This window comes from Meleagris gallopavo, chromosome 30, assembly GCF_000146605.3.
Source record: "Meleagris gallopavo isolate NT-WF06-2002-E0010 breed Aviagen turkey brand Nicholas breeding stock chromosome 30, Turkey_5.1, whole genome shotgun sequence".
In the NCBI taxonomy this organism is placed as follows: Eukaryota; Metazoa; Chordata; class Aves; order Galliformes; family Phasianidae; genus Meleagris; species Meleagris gallopavo.
Window position 1 is genome coordinate 2,216,383 of NC_015040.2, and position 22,109 is coordinate 2,238,491.

At 52.1% G+C, this 22,109-nt stretch overlaps 2 protein-coding genes across 2 annotated transcripts; one reads left to right on the forward strand and one right to left on the reverse strand.

The window, feature by feature from the left end:
* Positions 1 to 88: 88 nt before the first annotated feature.
* Positions 89 to 1,446, forward strand: GPX4 (glutathione peroxidase 4; the record flags this gene model as incomplete). Its single annotated transcript, NM_001308651.1, is given in 6 exon segments — positions 89 to 177; positions 281 to 425; positions 507 to 658; positions 743 to 767; positions 1,016 to 1,075; positions 1,182 to 1,446. Coding segments are annotated over 6 exon segments (504 nt in total), but the record flags the coding sequence as incomplete, so codon positions are not given.
* Positions 1,447 to 2,293: 847 nt separating this feature from the next.
* Positions 2,294 to 20,869, reverse strand: SBNO2 (strawberry notch homolog 2; the record flags this gene model as incomplete). Its single annotated transcript, XM_031557081.1, has 27 exons — positions 2,294 to 4,941; positions 5,064 to 5,254; positions 5,427 to 5,503; positions 5,741 to 5,872; positions 6,084 to 6,176; positions 6,534 to 6,628; positions 6,857 to 7,000; positions 7,357 to 7,431; positions 7,721 to 7,829; positions 8,187 to 8,258; positions 9,156 to 9,268; positions 9,914 to 10,049; positions 10,319 to 10,450; positions 10,651 to 10,826; positions 10,930 to 11,130; positions 12,133 to 12,215; positions 14,519 to 14,616; positions 15,128 to 15,304; positions 15,705 to 15,858; positions 16,314 to 16,419; positions 16,600 to 16,717; positions 17,052 to 17,195; positions 18,536 to 18,626; positions 19,137 to 19,270; positions 19,507 to 19,667; positions 20,055 to 20,151; positions 20,756 to 20,869. Coding segments are annotated over 27 exons (3,840 nt in total), but the record flags the coding sequence as incomplete, so codon positions are not given.
* Positions 20,870 to 22,109: the final 1,240 nt, after the last annotated feature.

Consider the following 22,109-nt stretch of genomic DNA (forward strand, 5'->3'; position numbering starts at 1 on the left):
GGGGGGGCTGCGATGGGCCCGGGTCGGACTGCGGGACGGGAGCGGCCGGGACCGCGTAGTGACCGCATGGTGACCGCTGACCCCGCAGTGCGCGCAGGCGGACGAGTGGCGCTCGGCCACCTCCATGTACGACTTCCACGCGCGGGACATCGACGGGCACGACGTGGCCTTGGAGCGGTACAGGTGCGGGGCGGGCCGGGCAGCGCTGTGCGGCGGCTCAGTGCTCAATGCGGCGGCCGCACGCATCCCCTCCCCCGCTTTGCCCCCCCCATTCCCGCAGGGGCTTCGTCTGCATCGTCACCAACGTGGCGTCCAAATGAGGAAAGACCGCGGTGAATTACACTCAGCTCGTCGATCTGCACGCTCGATACGCTGAGAAGGGCTTACGGATCCTGGCTTTCCCCTGCAACCAGTTCGGGAAGCAGGTGGGCACCGCGGAGCAGGGAGGGGCTGTGCGGGGATCCCCGAGCACGGTGTGACCCCCGCCGCTCTCCCTCCCCCCGCAGGAGCCCGGGGACGAGGCGCAGATCAAAGCCTTTGCGGAGGGCTACGGGGTGAAGTTCGATATGTTCAGCAAAATTGAGGTCAATGGGGACGGCGCCCACCCGCTGTGGAAGTGGATGAAGGAGCAGCCCAAGGGCCGGGGCACGCTGGGGAAGTGAGTGCTGGATGGGGAGGGGGCAATGGGGCCGTGCTGCAGCGCAGTTCTGCTCCTCTCACCCCCGGTTTTTCTCTCTCTCAGTGCCATCAAGTGGAACTTCACTAAGGTAGGGGCCGTGCTGCCTTCTCCGGGGCTGTGTGTGGGTCAGACCTTCAGCTTTGGGGTGAGGGGGGAGAACCCCCAGGCACTGTGCCGGTATTGGGGTGTGGGATGGGAACGGGCTGAGGGGGAGCAGCTCTGCAGGGTGCAGCTCTGCTATAGGGCAGTCCAGCCCCGGAGCAGAGCCCTGTGCTGCTCAGCCGTTCCCATGCTGCAGCTGGACTCGTTCATTTGGCTCCTGCTTCACTCCCACAGTTTCTTATCAACCGCGAGGGCCAAGTGGTGAAGAGGTACAGCCCCATGGAGGATCCTTCCGTAAGTTCTGCCCGCGCTCTGCCCGACCTTCAGCCCCAGCTGAGGGCTCCTGGTGTGTGCTCAGGGCAGTGGTGCTCTCAAGGTGATGCTCCCCTTCGTCTCGAAGGTGATCGAGAAGGATCTGCCCGCCTACCTGTAGAGCTGCGTGCCGAGCTGCTGCCCAGCACCGCTCCCTGCTCCCCGTGGGCGCCGTCCTGCAGCACCATGACGGTCTGCCTTGAAGCCAGCTTGCTGGTGAGGCAGACCCGAAGATTTGGCGTGCACCTGCTGGAGGAAGGCGTCCCAGAGCCGGGGGGCTCTGCTGGGCAGCCCTTTCCCGTAGCCGTAATGTAGTGTCTACTGTCCACTTGCAATAAATCCACTGGAAATGAGTGCTGTCTGCGTGTGTGGATGGGGATGGAGCTGATGTGCTGCTCCCCTGCTGCACCTTGGGGGGGGAAACCAGGGCTCAGTGGGGCTGCTGGGAGCTTTCACAGAGCCAGTAGGGATAATCCTCATTAGTGCTGACGGGGAAATTACACCAAATCCCGGGTCAGCTGCTGCCCCGAGGAAAAGCTGAAGTAGAGGAGCACGTCTGCACGTCCCATTGGCAGAACTGACCCTCCCCCCTGTGTGTCGTGCTGCACAACAACACGGTGTCTGCCTAAATTAGATTCCCTGGCTGGAGGAGCTGCGGCACACAGGCACACAGCAACGCCCAGTGCCCCCAGCAGCAGCACTCCCTGTTCAGTGGTGCAAGATGCAGCCCGAGGCAGCCAGTGTGCAAGCACTCCAAACAGTGCTGTGGTGAAACACCGCGTGGTGACACAGCACGTGGAGCTGAGCTGGGGCTGCGGGGCTCAGCCCTGCCCCCAATGTGGGGTAAGGGTGAAGCTGGGAGCACAGCAGGGCTGCCTGTCCCTCTCTGGGGTAAGGAGCAGTGCATGGGGCAGAGCTGTGCCTGCGCAGCAGCTCACTGTGGAGTCATCTGTACGAACAAGAGTGCCTTTATCTGTGTTTTCTGCAGCAAAGCTGGGGAAAAAAACAAACAGATGTTGGCCTCTGACTTGGAGGCCACAGTCTAGGCAGGATCCTCCCCCAGCCCCGCTCCTCCCAGGGGTGGCCCAGTGCCATGGGGTGTGAGAGGAGCACCGGCAGCCGGTGGGATGTTGATCCCAGGCCTGGTGGGAGCCTGGGGAAGGCTGAACAGACAGAGCTGGGACTTACAGAGACCTCACGTGTGGCTCCTTTCTCTTTTTACTGAGGAGATTGAAAAATGATCCTTCTGAGGCAAGTAGAAAATTCAGGAATTATTAGTCCAAGGCACATGTTCTAAAAAAAAAAAAATCTCTTTACATATATACATCTCAATTAATTATAAATACACATAGAAAAAAACAAAGGCAAACGACAAGCAGATTAAAAAGTGCTAACAAAAAGGTGTAAGGGAAGAAAAAGAGGGACTCATTTAAAAATACATACAATCAGTAGGACAACTGCATAATAATTTAGTTAAAAGATATCGTTACATATTATTAACCCTGACAAAAACACAGGATCAGGGCAGGGAGGGGTTTCCTTGAAGGTGCTCTCTGTCTTCCAGAGATGGGGGAGGGATAATTGCATATATTTTAACATCGTGTGTCAAAGCTGCCACGTGGGACTCTGGTAACGTGGCACAGTGGTGGGCAAAGGGCACCCAGGTGGGAATACCTCGTTGTGATTCCTGAGTTTGAGTCTCTCTGAAATGGGTTTTCTTGGTATCCTTTTCCCTCGTTGCCGAGAATTCAGCAAGTGCCAAGTGAGTGAATGTGAGTGTTGTGAGCCGGGAAATACTTTAAATAGGAGGGGAAGAGGAGAGCCCTGCTCTGCTGGGAGCTTGGGGGCACGCAGGAGCTCCCATCTTTGGTGTGGGCTGTGAGGTAAGGAGGGTTCCTTGGACACGGTCAAACTGTGAAGGTGGTGGGGGGGCAGGGGGCCCACGGGCTGCCCCTGCTCTCAGCGCAGCGGGGCAGGGAGCCCTCAGTCTCTGGGGTTGCAGCAACCCATGGCGCTTCCCACAGCTGGGGCTTCTGTGCCCGGAGGGGCTCAGGAGCTCATGAAAAGCTGCAGCCCCTCAAGACTGACCTTCTGGGCAGGGGGCAGCCCCTCCAGGTCCTCGGAGAGCTGGGCCAGCTGGGGAGGAGCTCACATCCTTCCCCTGAAAGCATCCCGGTGCTGCTTCCAGGGACGCCCAGGTGATTGAAGGCAGAGAACAGATGCAGAGGGGAGGATGCAGAGCAGCTACCTCAGGGCAACGCTGCCAGTTCCCTGCCACACTCCTCAGGTTAAGCAGAGAAAACAAAAGCTAAGTCCCCGGGACCTGCCCAGGTGCGAGGTGTGGAGCAGGGCTGGCAGCGGTGCCCTCTGTGCTGGGGGGCAGCTGCCCACCTTGCTGCTGGGGCAGGTGGGGATGTGGGGCAGTGCAGTGCAAAGCAGACGTTTGCTCTTTGGTATTGGAGGTTGGATATGCAGCATGAGCAGCAGTACTGCACATCCCTGTGCTCGCCAGGGACCTCTCTCTGTGGGGCTGAGAGCAGTGCTGGGTGACACAGCCAGGCCATCCCTGTCCCAGCCAAGAAGCCCTGCAGCACAGGGCTGGGGAGAAGGCCAGGACAACAAGCACACGACAGCAAAATTTGGGAAAAGCATGGCCAGCTGCAGCAGCCCTGCAGGCTCAGGAGAGGTCATGGGACTCATGGCCCCCACGCTCCAGGAAATCCCTGCGTGGTCCCAGCATGGCTGAGCTGCGACAAACTCAGCAGCTCTGCCACGATCCTGGCTAATTAGGTGCTGGTGCAGTCAGTTCCTGCAACTGCTGCAAAGCTGAGGCAGCTTCAGGGGCTGCAGCTGCAGTGCTCTGGGCTGAGAGAGGCACAACCTGGCTTGGAAACTCAGTAGTCTGCAGGGGATGGGTGTCTCTCCTTGGTCTCACACAGCACTGACCCGTGAGCAGGACTTGAACACAGCAGAGACCATCAGTCCAGATCAGCTGAACTTGGCAGCACTCAACTACCCCCAAGCACGTTATATACAAATCTATACATGCCTGACTGTATATTATATATAAATAAACTTTGCTTTAAGGAACTATAATTTTTTTTCTTCCCTCAATAAAAGAAATGGATCAGTCCAAACCAGTAGAAAAGCCAGGGCTCCCCAGCCCTCATCTCTGCACCAAAGGATATGGATTTGCAGTGGCTGAGAGTCACCCGGTGCGCCCAGAGGCTCTCAGAAGTTTGGGAAAAGCCCACTGAACTGGATCACACTCTGGCGCTCCTGGGGGAGTATGTTCTCTTGAGGGGCCCCATTGAACGTCCTCAGCATGTCCTCCAGGATCTCTCTGAAATTGATATTTCCATCCTGTTGAACAAAATCTTCCTGCTGCTGCAGAGTCTGTGAGGGCTCAGGGTGAGGCAGGGGCTGATGTTCTTGCAGCGAAGAGCTCAGAGGCACGCTCCCCTCCAGGATGGAGTCTGGGCTCTTGAAGGCAGAAAGGTGGCTGAAGCCAAAGGGAGATCCGTGCTGCTGGTGGGGCTGGAGCACAGGCTCCGGGGGGAAGCACAGAGCGCTGGGCTCCGGGTTCATCACGTCAGGAATGCTGTTGCTGGGAGGGCTGTAGGTCAGATCCAGGATCTCGTCCTGGCGCAGGGAGTGCTGGGGTAGGGAGAGCCCAGGCGCTGTCTGCGTGAGGTCCAGGGGCTGCTGCAGCATGTGCAGGGGGAGGGAGAACTGCAGGCTCTGCTCTTGTGCCTGGAGGAGTCGGTTGTGCTTCCGCTTCACGTTCTCATCCATCTGCTTCAGCTCCTCCAGCACCTTACGAACACAGGTCTCGGGGATCTTTATCCCTAAGGGAGGAACGTGCCTCAGTCCCCAGAGCACTTCAGGAAGGGAGGGAAAGCTGTGGGGCCAGAGGCAGAAGTACCAGGGCCCATTCATGCCCCCGCTCCCTTCCCCACATTTCACCTACCAACTTGTTTCTTCTTCTCCTTGGTCTTGAGGCGGACGATCTGCAGGTAGCTGGTGTTAGTGATGTCTGCCATGATGCTGGCAATCCTGCTCCACACTCTCAGCAGGGCTCCACACAGCATGTAGTAGTGACGCAGGCGCATGCCCTGGAAACACTCCTTCCCCTCCTGGATCAGCTTGCAGCTCCTGTTCCTTCAAATAGGAGAAAATGACTTGAATTAGCATGGCAGATTGTTACACTCACTGCCTCCATAGCATGTCCCCCACTCACTGCTACAGCCCAGACCCCAACAACACTGTTGGGGAGCACAGGACAAGCCCCCCACCCTGAGAGCTGGGCAGGTTTGGGGTGTGCATCCCTTACCAGACAGCATGGTTGCACTTTTTCAAGGAGAAGTGATAACAGCTCTCCCAGTGCTCCTTGGCTTCATCAGGTGTCACCTGCAGAAGAAGCAATTACAGGCAGAGGTCAGGATTTTCCACTGTCTGACATACAGCTGACACCTGAAATCCAGGACTGGGAGGCAGCACACCCAGCTGCTACCACTGCTTCTGCCTGATGCACAACAGGGATATGAGAAGGTGTAAAGAGGTTACATGAATGCCCTTCAGCCAGCCCTGCTCAGAGAAAGATGCTCGTCCCTCTCCCCACGCTGCAGGACTGCAGCTCCCGCCTACCTGCCGGTACTTCTTGTGCAGACTGTCCAAGCTCTCAGGCTGGCTCTGCTTCCCAATATTTGGCTTGTAGAGGATGAAGTTCTTGCCACGGCCCTGCTCTGCCAGCAGACAGGTGTATTTGTTGCCTCGTGTCTGTTGGGGCAGAGCTGATGGTTACAGTCACATGGGTCTTTCCCCCCAGGCCCGTACTTGTCTGAACCAGCCCTTCTCCATGATGCAGTTCTTGGAGGCATCTCCCAGCCCCCAGCACGAGGTCAGACACAACCCAAGGGCCGTGACAGACCTCCTCTGAGGAGCTATCCTCTCAGCTGAGGTGTCATCCTGGCAGAGCCCCAGAACCTACCTTGTAGGAGAGGTAGAAGCCATCATAAGATCCTGTCAGTTTCAGTGACTTCTCATAAGCTTCCTCCCACTTCAGACCTCTGTCAACACTGATCTAAATGAGGACAAACACGGATTCTGTAACTTCAGAGCATGGGACAAAAGCATCAATGTCTGTCTCACAAACACTCCCTTTTCAGCACAAACTTGGTGCTGCTGCAGCCTGGAAACAGGCTCTACCAGGCTACACTCCAGGGCATTACAGCCCAGAGAGCCCCTAGGCAGCACAGGGCCTCTCCTTGCCTCCTCTATGTGATTCCCAGCATCAGTGACCTACTCAGGACCACAGCAAACATGACACAAGCATGACAAACAACCATGGAGCAGGGAGAGGGATCCAGCAGTTCACAGCTCCAGCATGGAAAGCAACAGAGAAGACTGGACTGCAGAAACAGCAGTGCAGGTTGCCTACCTTATAAAACACAACCTGCCCATCCTGCGGGTGCCCAGGGGTCAGAAAGACCTCCTTGCTTTCCTCGTAGATCTCATCAATTCCTGGAGCTAAATCTGTAGCACAAAGAAAGACCAAAACACATGCCCAGGTGTAAGATCCATCTCCCTGTGCCACCTCCTCTTCCTGCACAGGAGTCTCAGGATCTGTGCTATGTGGGGCTGGGACCCTCCAGCACCTGAGAAGGCGATGGGGACAGAGGAATAGCCAGTGGTCAGCACAGGAAAGAGCAGGGAACCTCAGAGGTGCAGTATAAGAAGTCTGATCACCCCTTTCCTCCTTACCTAGGATGCCCATGTCGTATTTGCCCTCCTTCTTGTCCTTTTCAATCAGATAGTCAAAGGTATCAGAGAAATACTGGAACAGCATATTCTGCTTGTCCACCTCCAGGCCCAGGATCCGGTTGAGGAACTTGGTGATGGAGCAGTCTGCAAGAGTGCAGCAGGGCAGCGAAGACTGAGTAGCTGGCTGACCAACACATTCCCAAAGACATCCAAAAAGAGAATCCCCACCCTTCCTCAGAGCAGCACAGTAGCAACGCATAAGAGAGCAGCCCAAGGGCTGTTCCTCCAGGCTGTCAGCTGTCAGGTTGCTGCAGGGAAATACGATCTGCAGCGTGGACTATACCCTACAGACTCTGCCCTCACAGCAGCAGTGCCATGTTCTGTCCTGCCTGCACAGCAAGCTCCTTGAGGCTGTGTTCTGGTGCAGATGGGGTGGGAGGGCTACAACAATGCCTCTTCCATTTCTCCCTTACACTGGCCAGGAAAAATATGACATGTACCTTTCTCTACTGAGACAGTGCCATACTTCAGCTGATTGCAGCAGATCCCCACGGAGATAAGACCTTGCTTCATTTCTGGAAAAAGAGAAAGCAGCTTGAGTATTTTAGGGCCACCCCATCCCTAACAGTAACACTTTCCCTTCAGTACCCATTATTTCACAGTTAAGTCTGCACCACATCCATTCTCCCCTTTGCTTGGCAGGATGACACGTATCTGCATGAGCACAGAGCCATTAGATCAGTGGCAGCGTTCCCTCTGAGCTTCTGCTCCCAGCTGCTGTTTTCTTTCCTCAGACATCCCAACCCTGAAATCGACCTGGCCAGAAAGATGCAGCAGGAATCCTGGAGCTGATGATGTTCTTACCCTGGAAAAATGCAGCCTCTCCTCTCTCATAGCTCTTGGGCACAGGAACTCTGTTCTCCGTGTAGTTGAGGATAGTGGAGAGAACTCTGTCTAGTGCTTTAGCCCCATACTGTGAAAGGAGACAAGAGTAACGCATGGCAGGAAATGACTTGCAGAGAAACCCCACTAAGAGAGGGCTGTGCTGAGGGATGCTGTGGGTCAGGGTCATACCCTGTCCCCAGGGCCCAGAGTGCAGGACCCTGCACACCCTCACCCAGCAATGAGGCTAGCTCCCCTGAGGACAGGGGCTGTTCCCCTGCGGAACAACTCCGTTCTGGGTGCCACACTTGGGTGCTGGGTGCTGATGCTGCTAGGCCAGATCCTGCCTGTAGATGCCAGCAATGATCAGCCTGTCCCTACTGAAGGCACTCGCTTACTGCTTTGACCCCTCCTTGGCTGAGCTACTCTGAGAACAGCTGCAAGTTACCTTATTCTCAAAGTTGTACTTGCTGAGGTCTCGGGATTCAGTGGCCCTCCGGTCTCCGTGAGTTAAGGCACCCTAGGAAGACAGACCAAGCAAAAAAATCTTGCTTTTAGCTGATACAAAACACCTGCCAAGGACGGCCAAATGCTGTGGTTTAACTGGGCAGCTGCTCAGCACCACAGTGTCACCGCAGTCCCCAAGCAGCAGCTGCCCCCTGGCCAACTCCTCACAGTTCCTGAAGATTTTTCACATGATCTCACATGCTATGGAGTAGCCCTTTGTGAGTGTAGGTCAGCTGCCCCGGGTCTGACTCCCCCACCCCAGCTCCCCTCGCTGGCAGGACATTATGACAAGCTGAAACGTCCCTGGCTCTGTGCAGCACTGCTCAGCAACAGATAAAGCATCAGTGTTGTCAACACTGTATTTCTCTCAAAGCCAAAACATAGCATCATACCAGACAGTATGAAACAAAAAACCCACTCCTCTGTCCCAGCAGAAACCAGGACACCAAGGCCAGGCAGTATCAGAAGAGGTCTGATAGTGAATGTGCTACAGGCAGGCAGTGATTTTCTGGAACACTGGGACTTTACCAGAGCATTTGGGGATTTATCAGAAGGGAATTAAAATGAAACAGAGTCTAATAAATTATTCCATATGTTACTTCATTGGCTTTCTGGAAATAGGTGGGCGTGCACTGCTGTAGTAGTATGGGGGAATTCCAGATGCTGGCATTCTGCTTCCTCCAGTATCCTCCTGGATATCCGTTGCCTTGGTTATTCTTTACTTCCTTTTCAAAATCTTAGGATGATGTTAAAGACCTTCTGCATTCCTCAGCTGCAATGCTTTCAAGCCAGGGGGTGATGCAATCCCTCCCACTACTTACAGTGGCCATGCCAGTAAGAATATTGGAATGGAAGCTATTCAGAAAGAATTGGAGTTAAAGCAGTAATTTATTTGCTGCAGGGTACTTACTAGGCTCTCCAGACGTTTTGCCACGATGGAGGCAAACCTCCTCTCTCCAGCAAGCTCAGAGATAAGGAAGACATACTCTGGAGCAGAAACTTGGTTTGATCGGTGCGTTCGACCTACAGGGACACGAGAACAGAAGGGAAAGGAGAGGTTGGTACAGCCTGTTTAGTAATGAAGAGAAGCTGAGCAGGTGAGAGGCAAAACAACTTTCCATGTCATGCTGGTTTCAAAACAGGTCTTTCCTTTGGGGTAAAAGAACAGAGGTACAGCTGCATTTATCACTCTGTTGCTGCTGAGACCTTGTCAGAGTTGAGTTTATAGCCCTCACACTCCGGGTTTGAGCTACAGAATGCACTAATTCTTTTGTGCTCACATATTGAGGAACTTGCTCTTCTCATCCTACAGAGCCTCTACAGGATGGAACAGAAACCTTCAAGCATGTTTATGGGGATGCCCTCTGCTCCCATCTACAGACAGGAAGGCTTTTCCCTTTCCATACTGCAAACCACTTCCGAAATCAACACAAACCTTCCCCACGAGTTCAGTCAGACACCACTGCTCTGTGTCTGGATTGACCCCCAAAGCAAAGCAGAGGAGCGCTGTGCTCTGAAAGATGGCATCTCTCAGAAAGCTGGAGGACTGCAGCACCAGCCTGGCTCAGGAGGCCACACGTGCTTTTGCATTTCAGGGCTGCTCAAGGTTTCATCATCTGCACCATGCTCGGGAGAAGGGGGCAGTGACCAGAGACCCTCAGCCCTCACCGAACTGCTGAATGGCACGGTCTGCACTCCAGGGCAGCTCCAGTGTCATGTGGACGCGGCGCTTCTGGTTTTTCACCCTTCTGTCTGCTTGGAGAGAGATTCCTGAGCTGGAGGCCTCAGAGATTATTGCTACAAGCTGAAAGAGAGAGAGAGAATATACGGGAAAGGGGTGTGAGATCCCTGTATATTTGCAAAACTGTTACAAGGAACAGCCCAAAGGACAATGGCAGCCCACAGGCCTCCTTGTCACCTCCCAGCAGGACAGGCACAGGCAGACAGAAGGTGCAGAGCTTTGCTGATCTAAGGCTGGCAAGGCAAAAGCATGCAGACACCTTCCCCTTCCCTCACCTCTCCACACACTCCATGCAGAGGTTTGGAGGTTTCCTTGGCTCAGACCTAACTCACCTTCTCCCCATTCATAAAACGCTCCTTCTCCTTCAGGTTGACGTGGTCAATAGAGAGGCCTTGCTCTGCACGAGACTCAAACATGACAGAGCCATCTGGCCTGCAAACCACCCGGCCCTTTCGCCCAGTCATCTGCACAGAAAAGAGAGGAGCTGTTATCAGAGAGGGCAGACCTACACAGGGCACCAGTATGGGGTGTTTGGGAAGTCAATCCACAAGATTTTCAGACAGCCAGGAAGGAAAGCAAGCTCTCTTCCAGCTGCAACTCCCTCTGCTGGCCCTTCTTCCTGTTAACTAGTGCCACCCAAATACACCCTATTGTGAAGGGGTACCTCAGCCACGTGCTCCGGTCCCCCAAAGTGATTGATCAGTTCATCCAAGGTATTGAGAGGTAGCTCTTTGCCCAGTGCTTTTACTTTTGCTAGTAGGTCCTGCTTCATCTTTTCCACATGCTCCAGTTCTCTCAGGCCATGTGTGTCTCTATGGCAAGGCGGCATGTGAAAACTACCTGCAAATGAAATGCAAAAGTTTAGAGTCACCTGGAAATTGCAAATCAGAGGAGCTGCCATCAGTGAGAAGGGAACCAATCCCACGCTGCTGGCTCTGCTTACTTCTGCTCTCGGTCACAAAGCCATTGAAGGCGTGCTCAATGAAGATGACATCGTCAGTCTCAAGCACAGACTCTGGGGAGGAGTTGAAGTCGCTGTCGAGCCCCATGTCAGAGTCGGTGCTGCTGTCATCGCTGATCTTGATCACCCCCATGGGGTCACACATGCCCTTCACAGCCTTGGGGCAGCGGCCCCTCTGCTTGCCTGCAAGGGAGAGCGAGCAGGGTCAGCCTTGTGCAAAAACAGCAAGTGCCAGCTCAGAAAGAGGAAAAGTGATCACAATACAGCCGAGCTGCCCTCAGTGAGAGGGCCTTCTCAGAGAGAGAAAGCCTCCCGAGAATGGCAGGACAGTTAGGAAGGAAGGGAGAGAGGGGGAAGGAAGGAGAGAGAAGGAGAAAGGAAGAGAGAGAAAGGAAGAACAAGGCAATTCGTATCAGGGCTGCAGCTGATTGCACACGTCAGGATAGCACACATCTGGTGATAAGCAGTGCTGACTCCTCAGCAGAAGGAGCCTGCAGGTCTGGCTGCCTTCAGAGGAATGAGCAAGCAGTGGGAAGGTGACAGTGTTTTGGTGTTTGCAGATGGGACGTCGTTTACTTCCAAGCACAGTAAGACATGCCCCTGCCATGTGAGAGGGTTCACAAAAATCAGCTTGCACTGGCTGCTCTGCAACAGCAACCTGCCAGGAAAACCTCCACAATCTGCCTGTGCTGCTGTCCACCCTTCCTCCCATCCCACTGGAGGAGAAATTCCCAAACTTCTCTTACCTGCAGCCACAGCCAAGGCATTGGCAGGGAAGTCTTTTTTTCCCCCAGGACACCTGCCATGCTACGTGTAAGGGGCAGTGGAGGAGCCCCTTGCTGCAAGAGGGAAACGTGCAGCCAGGACTGCTGCGCTCCCTGCCCACCAGTCCAGGGAAGGAAACAGCCATGGGAAGGGGAGCAGCTGCTGGGCAAGTGGTGGAGGCTCAGCCCTACGCTGGTGGCAGGGAGTGGGTCAGGGGAGGAGGGGGTGGTGACCTACAGGGTTGCTGTCCTCCGAGAGAGAGGCGGTGACAGGAGATGTGCGGGAGGGCAAACTGAAACCAGGGCAGAGCAGCGAATGCATGAAGTAGGGAAAGGGGAAAAAGGAAAAGAAAAAGCTGAGTGGCTGGGGTGAAGCAGCAAGGCAGGAGGTCAAATGCTGGGCAGTGGAGTGTGCTCTTACGTTTTCTTTTAATGCCAGTTCCTTTTTCTCTCTTTCTTTTGGTTGAAGGAAAGTGCTTCTGAATTAGTGATAGAAAGACGCCTCTGAAAGTAAGATGCAAAATTTATTCTAGCCACCAGGAACATCGCTGGTCATCACGTAGCAACGTGTATCTGAGACAGCAGCACATTTCATCTAAGAGGGGTAAATCCAGCATCACAACTACAGCATGTGGTCAGCCAGCCACCGCTATGGCGTGGCTCTCCAGACAGAGTGAGTTGCACCAGAGGGCTCTGCAGGAGACACGCAGCTCAGCCTTGGGAGCACAGTCTGCACAGCAGATCCCCAGCTGTGGGACAGGCTGTGCACTCAGTGCTGGGAATGTTCTGCTGCAGCCTTCCTGCTGGAGCGGGGCCACTCCTGGGAGATGCTGTGACAAAAACAGAGCAGACCCTGGGTTCCGTGCTGCCATGTGGCATGCCAAAGTTCTGAGATCTTTATACAGCAACTAGGAGGGAGTTTGAAACAGGAAACACGATCCTGGGAAGCTGTTACATCACTAGTGAAAAATGCAGTCAGTCTCAGTCCCTCTCTGCGTTCTGACAGCAGAGACCACTGTCGGGCTGTCCAACAAATGCACTCCACCAAGTCCTTTGGTTAACTGGACATGGGTCCGCTTGCCCACAAAATAGAGAAAAGTGACAAAAACATGGGAGAAATGGTGGTTTCGGGTGAATGGGGCAATCAGAAGGTGTGGGAATCAAATGTTTCTGTGGTCTGCTCTGCAAACAAAAGAACAAATGCTTAAATGCTGATCACGTTGGATGGGGATGAACCCCCAGTGCAATGAGAAGGCAGTGCTGAATGAGCTCTGGTTGAAAAAAAATATACATGTTGAAAGCAAAAGCTGAGAGGTGTGGACATGACAACTCGCCTGTGGGAGAAAGAGGCTGTGGTGGGAACTGGGAAAGGGCTGTACAACCCTCAGCGTGAGGGGTGGAAGGACACAGCCCTGCTCCCCGAGGGGACAGAGCCCTGGGCTGGCTGCTGAGGGACTGCAGTGACCAGGCACGGCCCTTCTGCCTCGTGTGCTGGCTGATGTCAGTCTTGGTACACAATGCAAAGCTCACTCTCAGATCTGGAGCCTCTCTGCCACTGACCTTGCTCATTTTCCTCCCCCGCTTTCCCTGTGAACAAAGGGCTGGGTTGGTATTCACTCACTGAGCAATCAGCTCACTTTTAACTCTGTTTCTCGGCATCTTTTAAGCAACTGCTTCTTCCCAGCACACTCCCCTCGAGAAATCCCCTGAAGTGCTGTAAAACCAGGACGCTGCAATTAGATGCTCCGTGGATGCCAGCAGACATCCAGTTCTCTGAGCAATGCTGCTGAGCCAATTGCTCCTGCTCCTGAAAGCAGGGACAGAGCTGAGCAGTGAGTGTGATCAGTAACAGAGATTTTCTCTTTGGGAAGCTGAGAGAGGCTCAAAGGGACCACATGGTTCTCTCACTGAGTTCCTCTGAATTTGGAGATGCAGAAATCAGTTCAAGAGACCAAACTGATTCAAGCAGTTGACAGATTTTCCTTGCACGCTGTCACCAAGCTGTGTTTGTATTTCAGGGGTGGATTGGAGACAGCACAGACTAACACAGGCTAACACAGAGGCTCCCATAGGAAGGGAGGCAGCTCGGTCTGAACTGGACATGCACTGTCCATGGCATCACTCGCTGCTTTCACTGGCATTAAAACCCATTTCAAAAGACAACAGCAATAGCTCTGCTGCCTGCAGAAGACACACAGCTCAATCCATCATCTCGCTGTATAGGAGCCAGGGGGACAGCTGGCAATGTGAGAGATGCTGAAATGCTGCCTTTACTCCCAGCTCTCCTCAGCTGGGAAGAACTGTAGAACCCCACCACCTCTTCTGCCTTGTGCTTGCCCTGAAAGCCAGCACCACAGAACCTGAACTCTCTGCCCCCTCCCCCCACTCCAGCAGTGCTGCCTTATATCACCATCCCAGCCTCTGCCATGACATGAGATTCCCTCCCTTGTTTCTTCACTGTCAACAGCACTGTTTTCCTGAGTCAGACTCCCACAAACCAGACCTGAGCCCATGTTTCTGATCCTCCTATACCTGCTGGTTCTTTTCTGCATGCAGACAGATGAGGCTGTTCATGCAAGTTTGGACCAGAGGAGATCTTAACAATCCAGGACCTGCCTCTAAATCACACTAAAGAAACAGCGCCTCAAGAACACAACAAAGAGTCCTCATGTAAGGTGAGGCCTTTATGGGAGTGAGTTTGTGGAACTGCAGGTTCTAAGTGGCCCCAGGGCAGGGCTTTCTCTTGCATGCCTCCAGCCTCCCATGCATCCCCTCCACAGAAAGAAAAGCAAGGAGTTTGAACTCACTCTGCAGCAGAAACAAAACAATTGAGATGCCCATCATTCTCATCCAGGACTTCTCGGGTGCGAGCCTCCCCCGTGGACTGCAGGCCGATGACGATGCACTGCAGGGAAACACAAGGATGGCACAGCTGGGGTCAGGGCAAGCACCTACAGGCTCAAAAGATTGCATCTCATGGTTCCAGACACATCTTCCTTCGGCCCTGTCCAAAGGATGTTGGGCTGTAGCAAGGCTGCAGATCAAGAACCATCTTTCAAACCTCCCTGCACACCACTGGGGGGATGACTTGCTTTCAAAGCTGGTTTTGCTAAGTAGTTTCTGTCAGGAATTTCTAAATCACATCCTGATAAATGCAAGGATAGAGCTGTGCTAAAGGTGAAACACCTGGAACTGCTTCTAGCTTGAACATGGCCCAAAATGCTGCTTCAAATCAGCTCGCTCATGTTCACCAGAAGCAAACAGCCTCAGAAGAAAAGGTGATATTAACTCCCCAGTACAGATTACTGCAAATGTTCCCAGAAGCAATTAACTCTCTAAGGTTACAGACAACAAGACTTCCCTTGGAATCTAAGACTGACAGCTGCTGCCCACACAGCCAGCCTCCAATACCACACCTTGTCCTTTGCCAGCTCCTCCTTGGCAAGCTCAACGAGGCGCCGGACTTTAGCAGCAATGCAGAGATACTTGAAGAAGCGTTGGTGAGCTGACCAGAACTGACCCCACAGGGATTTCCGAGACTCCAAGCCGATCAGGTCAGCTGCCTGCTGGAACACCATCAAGGCCTCTGCCCACTGCAGACAGTATCGAGAAAGGCTGAGTTAATATCTTGTTTCTCATTACTGCTGTACATGCAACTGTTAGGACAGTCTGGGGTTTGATAATCTGATTTAACTTCGGTGTTGAGGCTGCTGTGTTAGGCTGAGCAGACAGTCTGCTCATTCTCTTCTTTCTGCGGTAGCGTGATGCTGTAAGCTCTGGTTTGCAAACACAGAACTTGTAAATAGAAGTAAAAAAAGTACAAGGCTACTTCATCTTATGAAAGCTAACGGCATGCATCCTTTTCTCATTAAAAACCCCCAAAGTTTGTGGTCATGGCCCCGTCCAGAGACTTCAGTCCCTCCCACATAACAAGTGACAATGCCCCAGTCACAATTAAACACTGGTCTCCCCACTGCAGTGGGACCAGCTCACCAACTTGGCTGCTTTGTCATAGACAATCTTGTACTGCTGATCCAGTGGGATCTCCTCGATCCTGAAGGTCACTCCAGTGAAACTGAGCTGCCTGGCAATGTACATTCCGCTGACCTTCATGTCCATTGCCACGATCTCCATTGCACCAACTCCCCTGGAAGAGGGAGACAGTTGTGAGACCCCTTCCTATCCCACAGGGCAACACGGGTGAGTGATTCTGCAGAACAACTTCCCATGGCTTAACCTATCCTCAAGCACGCATTACACCCTTTTCCTAAAGGGGAAAACAACTCCTGCAGCTGCCCTTCCATTTGACTTTCTCTAGAAACTGAGAGGACAGTGTCCAGCTTGTGGACCCCATGGTCTCTGCCCTTTCTCTGAGCATGTCCTGGCTATCTCTTCCACTCTTTAAAGGCTGACACTGGGCAGGTACAGAGTGCTCAGCCGTAAGACTGCTGGGATTGCTTGGACTTTTCTTGTTTTCATGAGCAAACAGGAATTCCCAAGAAGATATCGACTGGGTCTCTGGCCAGCACTTCTCTTTCAGGGACAAACAAAGACTGCAACAAAAGTTAAGCCAGATAAACAGGGATGCTGGACGTGACTTACCTCTTTTCAATTGCATGCAGGAACTCATCAAATGCGTGGAATGGGGTGCCCTCCCCCCAGATTCCCAGGCGGCTCATATAGATCATGTTTTTTGGCTCAGAGGCACCTGTTTGAACAGAATTCACTGTCAGCAAAACCACAGCAGTTGTAAGCAGCATTGATTCCAGCAAAGTGAATGCCTAAAGGATGCTTGCTTGCCATCACGTCTCACCAGACCCAGGGACCTTTCCAAGTACTGCCCAGGCATCTGTTCACGTGGTGCCCCTCCATGCTGACAGAAGCTCACCTGTGGCACTGGCGTAAACAACCCTCGCTTGAGGCAGTTTGTTCTGAAGGTCCAACACTGCTTTGCCCATTTTAGTAGAGCTGGCATTTTTGGCTTTGTGGCATTCATCAAATACAATCTGAAAGTGAATGTCAGTTAAGGAGAAAGGACATCTTTTCATTACAAGGATGGCAGAAAATACAAGCCAGATTCCTCCAACCTACTGAACAGCCAGTCCTAGCATGAATGCTGATAAGGTCAATCCTAGCTGTGCCCTCCCCCTCCTTCAATTCCACTGCACTGTGGAGGAGGACAGAAGGGCATGGGGAGGACATATGTTCATAAATATGGACGCTGGGCACAAGGCTGTCCTACAGTTGCTCCTGGTGACCTCAGCTGCCCCCAGGCTCTTCCTTTCCTGGTGAAGCACAGTTCCAACCATCCACTTTTCCTATTTTTTTTTTAAAGGATACAACTCCATCAAAATTTTCCCTGCACCAATCCAAAATTTGTTTTAAGCGCGTCCTATGCTGCCCGCCTGCCTGGCTTTCACCGATCAGAGCAGAGTAAGTGGCAAAGAGGACTCCTTCTGAGGTAGCTGTGTCTCCATATCGAATCTGCAGAAAGAGGAAGAAAAAGAGCAGAGGGGCTCATGACAATTGTTCACAGTGCACTGCACCCATTCTAAGCCCACAGCCCGTACTTCAGATTCTGCTGTGGCTGCAGAGGGCCCACGCTCCTGCCTACAAGAACAAAACCCAATACGACAGCAGAGCAAACAAAAGACCACTAGCAGCTGACATCTTTAGCACTTCTCCTTGGCACTGACTTACGGTGATGACAGGGGTCTTAAATGCCTGGCTAAGTTCCTTTGCCAATGTGTCAGCACATCTGGATGCATGTAGAGAAATGTGGAGACCACACCAGGCCTTCAATTTTCTGGCCAACTGAATTTGCTTCCTTTTTTAAGCAACAGTTTGGAATGTTTAATTATTTTGAATCCCTCCTATCTATTTTAATTACTTCCAGAAAATAATTTTCTCTTTGGTCAAGTGAGATCACTGCCTCACTGCCATGGATCCTACCTATAACAAAATAAAACGTATAAAGGAAAACAAAACAAAGCAGGGTCCTGATCTGAAGAGTGTAGTATTTAAAGCTTTTTTTGTCTGAAAACAAATATCTCTTTCAGTCTCCTCGTGGACTGCATTCAGAGGTGTCGAACACATGTGGTTTCCATTGACTTTGTAAGAGCTGGTTGTTCAGTGCTGTTAAAAATCAGAGGAGAATGCTTCAGCAGGCTGGCCAGCAGCGTGGCAAACACAGGCCTGGACAAGAGACTGAAACACAGGCTGAGCAGAGCTCCATGAACAACCACTACGCAGCTGCTGGTCATTTCTTTCAAAAAATAATTCATCCTCACCACTGGTGACTGGAAGGAAGTTTGAAAACTCTCCGATTCACCCAGCTCAGAGGAAATGCCCGTGTGCACAGCACCGTGCTGCAGTCCCCTGGCAGGCACTGATCTGCCCATTTGTATGCTCTTCCCATGTTCTGAAAACAGGCTGCCTGAAACCAGAGCTCGTAACAGCTAGCCCATGGGGGCATAGCACAGCCACGTCTGACAGGGGCTGTTCCCTCGGTAGGATTCTTCAGAAATGAGGAAGAGCAATTGAGCCCTGCAGAACTTTGCACTTGTATGGAGACATATTGTGCTCCCTGCAGGAAACAGCTCTGTACTCACAGAGCAGCTCTGGAGAGTGCATAAAAATAGAAAGAGTCCAGAGTGGGAAGAACATGCTGAGAAAAGGAAACAGCATGCAGCTCGCTGTCTGCTATTGCCTGTGCTGCCAGCCATGCAGAGGCAGAAGTGACTGCTGCTCTGCACCCTGCAGCAGATCCACCTAACTGCTACCGTAGGTTGATTTTCTAGAACAGCATTACTCCTCTCCTCTACCTTATTCAAAGCATGCACAGGAATGTGGGAGGCTTCAATGTCCTTCAGGTCTCTCTCCGCATCATACTTGAGATCATTGGAGACGCTGAACCTGCAAAGCAAGACGTGGGCCTGGTTATCTCCTAAGGGGAGTCAGGGCACGCACAGTGATTAACAGCTCTGACTAAAGCAGTTGGAGGTGTATAAAACTGCCACGTTTCCCACTGCCCACACACCTCAACGTAAGATCTCTGGTCTGGCACTTATGATAAGCTCAGTCTATTCTGCAGTAAAGCCCCATACTCTAGGGGCTCAAGTCTGCACCTGGGAAGTCCATGAATATCCCTCCACCGACTTCAGAAGAGTAGGAAGAGGCTTCACACTGCACTCTGAGGAGCACACAATTTGCTGTTTCATAGTGATTCATTCTCCATCACCACTGCAGGGGAAATATTCCCATTTCACAGAGAGCAAACAGGCACAAAGAGGTGGAAAAGACTTACCCAAGGCCACAACATGAGTCAACTAGAAAGCCAACATCAGCATTAAGGAATTCCTTACTCCCAGATTCACACTAACTCCGAGGTCTTACGGGAAAAGAGGGGGAAAAAACCCAACTTACCAAAGAGCTTTTTTTCTCCCTTTAAGATAATTTTCAAAGATGATGCCTGCAACTGTCCTGCCCTTTCCAACTCCGGCACCGTCCCCAATGAGGAAGCCAGCTCGCTGCCCATTGGGTAATAAAACTTCATGTTGCTGCAAAATCAAGAGCAGAATTGGAAATCGAACTGGATTCGTCTTTTGCCAGCTGTTTTCATGTGATCTTTTAAGAGCCCCACTTAACCCTTTCACGTATCTCACAGATATGCATTTCCTGCTCAGATAAACAATGCCAGGAATGGCAGATTACCAAGGCAATTTGTAGAAAAAGGCCCCAGGCCCCAGAAATTTTAAGCACTCCCTCCTGCAACTCCTCCTGCGGAGTCACATACCTGGCAGGCATAAATGATTGCTTCCAGCTGTAGTGCAGAGAGTGACCCTTTGTCAGCAACGGAGCTTGGCAGAGAAAGGCTGTAGGTGATGTTGGGTGGAGGAACGCTGGACAGAGTGCTCGTCTCAACCACAAGGTCAGGGTGGTGCTTCCCAATCTTGGCTAAATGACACGCACAAACACATAAGAGAGAGAACTCAACTTCTCCATTCTCGTGGAGCACCTCATGAAGGACTGCAGGCCTCCTCATCTACTCCGTAGCCTCAAACTACGGAAGAGACAAGCTCAGTGCCTGCTCTTCACTCTCCTTCATTTCACTGACATTTCAGACTGCCAAAAACAAGCCAAGCCTCCCCTAAAAGCAGACAACAGAAAGTGTCCTGTGAAATTAGCGTAGCACCAACAAAGATCAGTAGAGTTATCCTACCGAGCCACAAACTTGGCAAACACCACATCCTGCCTGCACAAAGATAAGGGAGCGGTGAGCTTGGTTGGTCCACAGTGGAGTTAAGAGCATTGCTTGTACACATGTGATAGCATGACACTCACACTTTGAAGGTACATATTCTGCATAGGTTTCCGTTTGCCCCAACTCTTCTGTTTCTTCCTCATCGCCTTCATCCTCCTCTTCTGCAGGAACTTGAGACTGAAAAGAAAAACAGCATCAATCAAATGTTAATATTCTCATTGTAGAATGGACGTGGTACCAGGCAACTATTATTTATTCCAACCCAACGCAATTAATCTCATTTACAGACTACAGCAACGCAAGGAAAAAAACCTGTGAGAGACCATGCCAGGGGCCCAGCAAGTGCTTTAAGATCTACTTTCAACGTGCAATCCACCATGAACTAGGGAATTTCAGGCAAGCTGTGGGCTACAATCAATTGTGCCTAACTGCACTCTAATCTGACCCTGAAGAAGGACCTAGACAAGCTCTCAACTCAGCAAGGAACTCAGCAGCACAAAGCAAAGTCACGCAATTCCAGGAAGAACATCCTCTGCTAACTGTGCTGATTTAGCTGCAAGGAAAGCATGGAGCATTCTCTAGCAGAGCAAGGTTCCACCACAGGAAATATAAGACACTTCTGGGAAAGGGCAGTGACCTGAAATGTATGTGGTGACCTGGCTGACTTTCTTGTCTCACTCCCTCTAAGGGGACAACAGCAGAAATTGCTCTTCTCTGCATTGTGACGTTATGAAGCTGAGAGGCTCACACTGGGCTCTGCTGGAGCAGATGTCATTCTCACCTGGTAGCTTATGAGGAGTGGGGTGTTGGGGACAGCAGGAATGCGGTCGTCCGAACTGTTTAAGCCACTGAATGATCTGCTGGCTGAGAACAGCTGCAACAGAAAGGAGGCAGGTCAGAAAGCAGCTGTAATCCTCCCCCCTCCAACCTCAGATCCAGCAAATTAAAGGATGGAAACACAACTGTAAAGGCATTTGTGCTTTGTACTCAGACCTTACGCTCTGATGGCGTCAATGGGCTTTAATACTTACTGCTCCTCCACGTCAAGCCCTGGGGAGTAATTCTGAAAACTAATAAATCTTGCAAATGCCATACATGCCTTCATCAACACAAACACAGGGAATAACTGACCCGGGGAAACGCATTCCTGCAACAAGTGTGTGCATCCCCACGTATGATGGAAGCTGCAGGGACACGTGTCCTCCCACAGCATGAACACAACTGCAGGCCAGGAGTCTTTCTGCCAAGTCATAACCACGCAATGTTAAGACAGGTCATCCCCAAACACTGTTTTGCCTGGATAACAGGAGCTGTGCAGATTCTCGCTGACAGTTCACAGGTTTTATTCTGAATTATTGAGTCTAAGTGAGAGCTCAGGGTTGGGCTTGCTGATAGAAGAGAGAAAGGCACTGCTCTGAGAAGCAGAAAGCCTGGTACAGAAGAAGAGACCCAAGTGGGAGAACTAGGAAAGCTGCAAGCAAAGCCATCCCTAGGAAAGGCCTGAGCATTACAGACTGTGACATTTTACAATCCTCTCACTACCTTCCCTTGAGGCCTGCCTTTACTAAATGATCTTGCAATCTTGCTTTCAGCATTTAAAACACCATTCAAGGAAATTAAAGAATTGCACCAGAATGCAAACATGGCTCAGCACTGACTAACACCTGTCTGTGGCTCAGGTCTGCTATCGGCTGCCCGAACAGCCAGTGCCTGCATGCCTTTACCTCTCCCTCAGGCCCACCCCTGGACACCAGCACTGCCAGCAGCCAAGCCCGGGAGCCCAGTGCACCCAGAAATCTGCCAGGCCCTGGTGGCTCTGGGTGCCAGCTGCTGCACCAGGCAATGGCTGCTCCAGCCTGCCCGGCCCGTGCCGTGCCCTGGGAGCTGGGAGGCACAACTGAGGAGAGCCTTTGTCTGTCCTCTCACAAACAAAATCCCTCTGGAATTTCCCGACAGTGAGCAAGGTCGAGCCAGCAGCTCGTGGCATCCAAAGTAATCAGCAGCTCCAGCAGAGGCACTGCTTCAAGTCTATAGCCTGTTGGGAGCGCCAGACTCAGAGACCCTGCTCCACTGGCAGAAGTGAAATATGGAAGTTCTTCAGCATAAACACTCTTATTATTTCCTTTTTTTTTTTT